General features: G+C 27.7%; 1 protein-coding gene across 1 annotated transcript; it reads right to left on the reverse strand.

The window, feature by feature from the left end:
* Positions 1-4,164: 4,164 nt before the first annotated feature.
* LOC134834046 (NEDD8 ultimate buster 1) lies at positions 4,165-6,920 on the reverse strand. The gene is made up of 4 exons (XM_063848564.1): positions 6,682-6,920; positions 6,365-6,624; positions 4,961-6,023; positions 4,165-4,677 (listed from the first exon to the last, which is right to left on the reverse strand). Exons 1-4 carry the CDS (start codon positions 6,799-6,801, stop codon positions 4,330-4,332), a joined length of 1,791 nt encoding a protein of 596 aa, XP_063704634.1. The 5' UTR covers positions 6,802-6,920; the 3' UTR covers positions 4,165-4,329.
* Between the last annotated feature and the right edge of the window lie 522 nt (positions 6,921-7,442).

Raw genomic sequence — 7,442 nt, forward strand, 5'->3', positions numbered from 1 at the left:
TCGCATGGGTGACTTTCCACTTGAATAATTGTTGTTCAAAAATTTTTTATAAAAGAAAAAATTACGCTAATAGACGGTAATTTTTTACGATTTATTTCTAAAGCTTTTTTTAATTATTTAAATTTTTCAAATTTTTATTAAAATTTATTTTAATTTGATAAATTATTTAATATTTTTTTTTTAATTAAATTTTAATTTAAATAATTATTTGAAAAAAAAAACTTAAAAATTAAAATATGTAAACTTTATTTTTTTCATATTTTTTTTATAATTTTTATTTTCTTTTAATTTTATTTATATTAATTTAATTACTTTATTTTTAAATAATCTAAATTAATTATTATTTTTTTTTTTTTTCAATAAAATTTTTAATATTTTTTTTAATAAAATAAAAGAAAATATTTTTTCTTAAAATTATTTTTTTTAACGATTTAATTAATTTTTTATTTTAATTATGTAATTTAAAAAATCTAAAAATATTTTTTTTTTAATTTTCTTTATTAACATTTTAAAACTTTTTTATATTAAATTTTTTTTATAAAATTTTTAATTTTTTTTCTTTCATATTTTTTTTTTATTTTTTTTTTTTTGTATTTCCAAATTAATTAATTAAATTAATTTTAATATTTTTTTTTTATTTTTTGAACGAATAATTTTTTTAAACGAAAAAAAATGCGGTAAATTTTTTTTTTTCATTCAAAAACAAAAATTTAATTTTTATGCAAACACCTTTTAACAACAACACAAAAAACATCAAAACAACAACTTTAAAAAAAATGTTAAAAACGAAATGGAGCAAAGCGTGATCACTGATCAAAACGATTCTCTCCATTCTTTCATTAAAGCTGCAAATTTCCAAGTCGATTATTTAAATAAATGAAAGTACACGAAGTGAGAGTTTTTATAAATAAACTAGAACTGTGCTTACCTGCAATAACTTAAACAAAAATCCATCAACATCTCATTAATTTAGAGTCGATAAGAAGCTGCAGGCAATTTTTTTTTCTTTTCTCTTAATCGTCACGCGTACTTTTTCTTGCATTTTTTAATTTTTTTTTCATAAAATCTCAAATGAAACACAATCATGACCTTGACCTGTTAATAGCTCGTAACCAACAAGCAGCTCATTAAACTATTGACAGGTAACTTTTGCGAAAGAAAAAGCGCGGTAATTAATGTATCATCTCATTTTATTTTTTTTTTCTTGCAGCTGCAGCACGAGATTGGCATTCAATGGAGTTGAGTTCAATAGAAATCGATTTGAAAAGAAAAAAAAATATTTATCGGATTGATTGAAAACAGCGTGAAAGGGCAGAAGAGGTGATGAAATTTTTTTTAAATAAATGGGTTGAAATTTAGAGAGTTTTGTTTACAATTTTTAGCATGAAATTTAATTAAAAAAAAATTTGAAAAAATCATTTAATTAATTTTTGACTTAAGCTAAAATTTGAGATTCAGTCAAAACTAAATTTTACAAATTTTTTTTTTGTGATAAAATTAATAATTCAAATTAAATAGCACAAAAAAAATAAATTAAATTTTTAATTAATTAATTTTTAATAATTACCTATTATTTACCTAAAGATAATTAAAATGAAAAAATATTAAATATTTATTAATTAAATAGTTTAATTTTTAAAATAAAAACAAAAATTTTAAATTTAAATTAAATTAAAAAAAAATTTAAAATAAAAAATTTTTCAATTGAAATAAAATTAAATAAATTTAAATTTAAAAATTTGTAATTAATTCAAAAATAATTTAATAATTTAATTTTTAATATTTTTATTTAAAAAAATATAAAAAAATTTAAATTTCACTAATTAATTTTTTTGACATAAAAATTAAAATTAAAAAAAAAATAATTTTAATTAAATTTTAAAATATTTTGAAAAAAAAAAATAATTAAAAAAAATAATTTAAGTTAAATTTAATTAAAATAAAATTTAAATTAAATTAAAAAAAAAAAATAAAAATTCTAATTAACATAAAAATTTATTTTTTTTTAATTAAAAAAAAAAAAAAAAAAAATACCTAAATTAATTAATTTATTTAAGCCAAAAAATTATTTTTAACATCTCAAGATAATTTTTTTTTATTATGACGTCAAAGAACTGCAAAAATTCAAAATTGATGAAACATCAAAAAATGACAGAAAAAATTCAAATGAAAAATTGCAAACAACTCATGCAAATTACATAATAAATCCTTAACTTCTTGATATTAAAACCTGTTTTTTTTTGCGATCGGCATCACCTTCGACCGTTGCAACATTGTGCATTAAATCATAAACAAATTACAAACAGCAACTTTTGATGTTTATTAAATAAAACACGACATGAGCTTCAACTCGATTTCCCCTACTTTGAATTATTTTTCTCTCAATCAAGAGACTTCAACGCGCGCAAAACTCAAAACCAAATATTATCGACGCTGTTATCGCTTTGCCGGGGACTTTTCTTGTAAAGATCTATCAGAGGTTTGTGTCTCATTGCTTCAACATCGATTTTGTCTCCCGAATATTTTCGTTCGCATCCCGCTAAAAGATGCATTTTTTCCTCCGATTCACTTTCGTCGCTGATTTTCACGTGTTTTTTGATATTTTTCTTCAACCTGTTCACGCGTCGTTTCAAATTCTGGACTTCTTCTCGTGTTTTTTCGAACAAATTTGTGGGATTTTCCCAATTTTCCTGAAATTTGTCCTCTTTTTCGTTCTCAAAATCCACTGTGTCTTTGCCAATTTTGCTGTAAAGCATTTCTTTGATTTCCGGCATGCTCACGATGCAATCGGACCAGCACATGAAGTAGAAGGAACGATGAAAGTGATGTCCGAACTCAAAGTACATTTTGGTTTCGGCATCGCGATTCAAGATGACATGCAGGAAATTTCGATCGAAACGTTTGCAAATGTGAAATTCGCAATGGAGGTAAGGCACGACGTTGTCAAGTTCCAAACAATCCGCATAAGGATCGATTTTTTTCTTGCATTTTTTGAGAGATTGCTCGGCAGGCGGAAGACGTTCGTTGCAGATGATGAAGTTGGCACGTGTCAGGGCGAGATAAACTTGACGAATGCCATTTCCCCGGAAATCGACTTCCGCAAAAGGGCTTTCAAGGAAAGTGGGTTCGTAGATTTTGGGGTGTTTGGCTTGCATGTATCTGTCAACGCGATTGCAAAGCATTTTTTTGTTTAACTTGACGTTAAGTGAAAAAGTTGCTTTGTTTTTTTCAAAAGTCATTTTGAGGCTTTTACAATATTTGAAAATATTTTGGATTTTTCCTAAAAAAAAATTTTTGAAAAAATTTTATGAGGGATTTTTTTATTTCGAATGCCTCATGAGGAAAAAATTTCAAAAATTATACAAAAAAAAAAATAAAAATCATTAAAATCAGTTCAATTTCGAAATTTTGTCAATTTTTACAATTTTTTAAAATTTAATATTTAAAAGAAAAATAAAATTTTTCTAAATTTTTAATTTGAAGTGTAAATATATGTAAAAGTATGTAAGAAAATTCCATAAAAATTCTAAATAAATTTAAAATTTTTAAAATCTTAAATTTAAAAAAAAAATCTTAAATCTTTTTTAAATTGTGAAAATTAAATAAAATAAATTTTTGAATAATTAAATAAAATAAATTAAGATACATATAATTTTAAAAACCAAAAAAAATCAAAAAATTATAAAATAAATTTAAAAAAAAATTAAAATTAATTTTTAATTAAAAATAAGTAAAAAAAATTAAAAAGTTAGAAAAACAAAAATTTTCAAAAAATGTGTAAAAGTAAGAAAATATTGACTTGAAAAAAAAAAAAATTGACAGGTTTGAAATAAAATTCTGAAATTTTTTAAAAAAAAAATTAATAAAAATAAAATTAAAAAAAAAAAATACTGTTAAATTTTGATAAAATTAAATATTCATTAATTTAATAAATTTAAAAATATTAGGTAAATGAAAAATAATTAATTTAATAATTTTTAATTAAAAAAAAAAAATTATTTAAAAAATAAAAAATTTTTTAATTTTTTAATGAAAAGTTGTAAATTTTTAAAATTTGATAATTTTTTTAAATTTTTAATTAATTTTTTAATAAAAACATTTTTTTAAAATCTAAAGAATTTTTAAAGGCAACTTATAATTTTGTGATCTTGATGCTTTAAAAAAAAATCTGTGAAATCCAAAACATTTTCACCTGTTGCAATGACCTTATCGTGACATTTCAATCAATCGATAACTACTAATTTTGTCCATCTTTTATTGTTTTGATGACTTTCAAATTTATATATTATTTTTTTTTGTGTAAAAACATTTTTTTGTGTGCATGTCAAACTAATTCATGTTCAACGCTGCTTTGTACTCTTGAATTAAGCTTTCCTCTTGAGTGAGCGGCAAGTCCAAATGTTCATCATCATCGTTGTTGTAACCTTCGCTAAATCGCTCAAATGCTTCCTTCTCAGCGAATTTCTTATCGAAAAATTCTTTGGCTTCTTTTAATTCTTCTAAAGGAATCGATGGTTGTTGACTAGATGTTGATGGCCCAGCTAAACCTGACAAAACCTCTTCATATTTGCCATCATCGCGAAGAGATTGCAAAAAATCCAGAGCTGAATCCAAATTGTTAAAGGAATTCTGGAGAGCCATTTTTGCGAGTTCAGTATGAAAACCCATTTGAACGAGCTGAAAAAAAAATTAAAAAAAAATTTGAACTTGATCGTTAAGATCCTAGGCTCGTGACTGAATTGCATGAGGAAATCCATAGTGACGGTCAGCCAAAATTGAGACGAATGAAAGTGAAAATTTCATTCAATTTCATTCGTCTCACTCAGTCACTTGGATTTCCTCATGCAATTCAGTCACGAGCCTCCTTGTTTTCGTGTCGCAGATGGCGCTGAAATCTTTAAATTTTAACTTCTATCAAAGACAAGAGCGCCATCTACCGGAACTAAACTTAAAAACTTACATTTTGAAGTAAATTTCCTTCCACGTGGAATTTTTTACGTTTCCCCAATTGCTTTCGTAATTCCTCGCTCTCGTTCTGTAACAAATTTATCGCTTCGTTAATGTCATTGTCAGCTTTTTCCAATGCCATTGAAGACAAATCCTTATCGAAATTCATCTCAATTAATTTTTTCAACGAATTTGGATTGACATTTCCGCTCCGAAATTCCTTCCCAAGCAATTCTTCGTTTTTCCTTGCTTTTTTTCTTGCTTCTTTTTTCTTTTCACGACGTTCCGTGATATTATTAATCGCATCTGCGATATTATTCCCTGTCGCCCGAAGCCCAAGCCTTGCTTCACTCAAGCCATATCCCATCTCGATCAAACTCTGTAACGCGGCGTCATCGACTTTCAACTGAAGCAACTCCGATTCTGCCATCCTGAGCATTGCTTGAGCTTCGCCTCGTCGATTTTGGTGAAACATCAGAATAGCTTGGAGCAAATGCAGTCTCATAACGAGAGCTTTTTCGTTGCCATCAGATCCCTTCAAGTCAACTAAACGATTGAAATTTGTACCGTAACTGCGACGAAAATTCTCTTCGCATAACTGAAGACGACGTTCAGCATCCGGTAGATGGGTCACACTTTTCAAGCACAAATAGCACCAAACGATATCCAGATTCAAGAGGGCGTAATTATCGACAGACTCCAATAAACTACTTGCTACTGTGCGAAATTGCTCATCCGCTTCCAAGAAAAGAACCAATGCCAAGTTAAAATTTTCTTGGTTTAAGTAAACGCGACCTTTTTTGTGAAGAGCTAAGCCGAGTTTCAAGGCTTTGTTTTCAGCATCTGGTAAGTAAATGCGATTCCCTTGCTGATCTTCCATGACAAGAAAATCATTAGAATACGAATTTTGTATTAAAAGCTCTGCATCACTTTTGATTTTGGCAGTTACAGCATAAACATCTTTTGAATCGTCCGCTGAGCGAATTAAAGCAAGTAATTGTTGATTGTTTTTCACATTTTGCGATGATAATGTCTTTGCAGTATCAACCACGTGGCCCGAGAAGATGAGAGTAACTCTAAAAAAAATATTTCATAAAACTTCAAGGACACATAGAAAAAAATCTACGTGGAAAATTGATATTTTTGGCTTTTCTGAAGCAATGGTAGGTTTGCGGGCATATGTTTCTTGGCGAAAAATGATCTACTCGAGACAACGAACAATTCTAGTGAAAAAAATTTTTTTCAAAAAATTTCACCTGAACTTCGATTTTCAAGCAATTTTGGAATTTTGGGTTGAAAATTTTTTGAAGAAAATTTTTTTCATCAGAATTGTTTGTTGTCCGCAAATCTACAATTGCTTCAGAAAAGCCAAAAATATCAATTTTCCACGTAGATTTTTTTTTGTGTTATCACAAACCTATCAACTGTGACGTTTAATTTCGTGGCAATTATCTCCTGTAACGCACTTCCTGTCTCTTCTAAACTAACTTCGACTGTGTGCAAATCTGTGCCTCCCGGTTGGTTTGGGATTCGCACCTTTAACGAAGCAATACCTGTTGCATTGAATTTCGCTTTGGCAGCTAACTTTTCAAGAGCGTTACTTTGGAGCTCTTTAACTGCCGCGACGCACATTTCAGTTGGAAGGTTTAAGACAAGGGCATAGGTTCGTCCCAACTCCTATTGAAAGAAAATTCTTCAAGTCTTTGTTTTTAATTGTAACGACGTCATACGTACTTCTAACTTGTCGTCAATGGGCTCTGGATCGATGTAGTAAGGAGGATCCCATAATTTGACACCTTCGAGGTTTAATTGGGCTCGAACTTGATTCAGGACATCTTGGATGAGGTGAGACATTTTTTTTATAAAATTTTAAAAATCCCTGAGAAATTAACAACTACAGTCGATGAGCTCTTTGTTTACAATAGCAGATGATTTCACAAGAGGAACGATGACAGAGAACCGAATAGGATGACCATCGTGGGTAAGTTTTTTCTAAACTTTAATTTTTAACATTTTTTCACAGCAATCCATTTTAATGGATAAAAAAAACATAAAAATTAGGAAATAATTTTTGTAAGTTAAATCTAAAATGGATAAAGGACACCCTAACATCATCCCAGTGCCAAACTTCATGTCAAAAGTCAGAATTGGGAGTCGAGTCAAAAGCATGGTTTTGATACATTTTCCATCAATAAAGGAAATGAAACGATTGATCAAAGGAATTTTAAGTAAAAGTCATTAAAGTTCATGAAAAAGTTTCAAATGAATCAACAAAAAATGACGTTCCATTCATAAACCTTCAATTCTGTCATCAAACAACATCCAAGCCAACTGACTCACAAACCGTTCAATCGACTCACGACTGATGTCGTAACAACTGTTTATACAACGTTCAAACTGCCGACTCTCGTTCTCTCTTTCCCTCACACATTTTTTGACGAACGTGCAGCTGAGTCAACTCTATATTACGTACGAGACATCTGTTCAAAATTATT

This window comes from Culicoides brevitarsis, chromosome 3 (assembly GCF_036172545.1).
Source record: "Culicoides brevitarsis isolate CSIRO-B50_1 chromosome 3, AGI_CSIRO_Cbre_v1, whole genome shotgun sequence".
In the NCBI taxonomy this organism is placed as follows: Eukaryota; Metazoa; Arthropoda; class Insecta; order Diptera; family Ceratopogonidae; genus Culicoides; species Culicoides brevitarsis.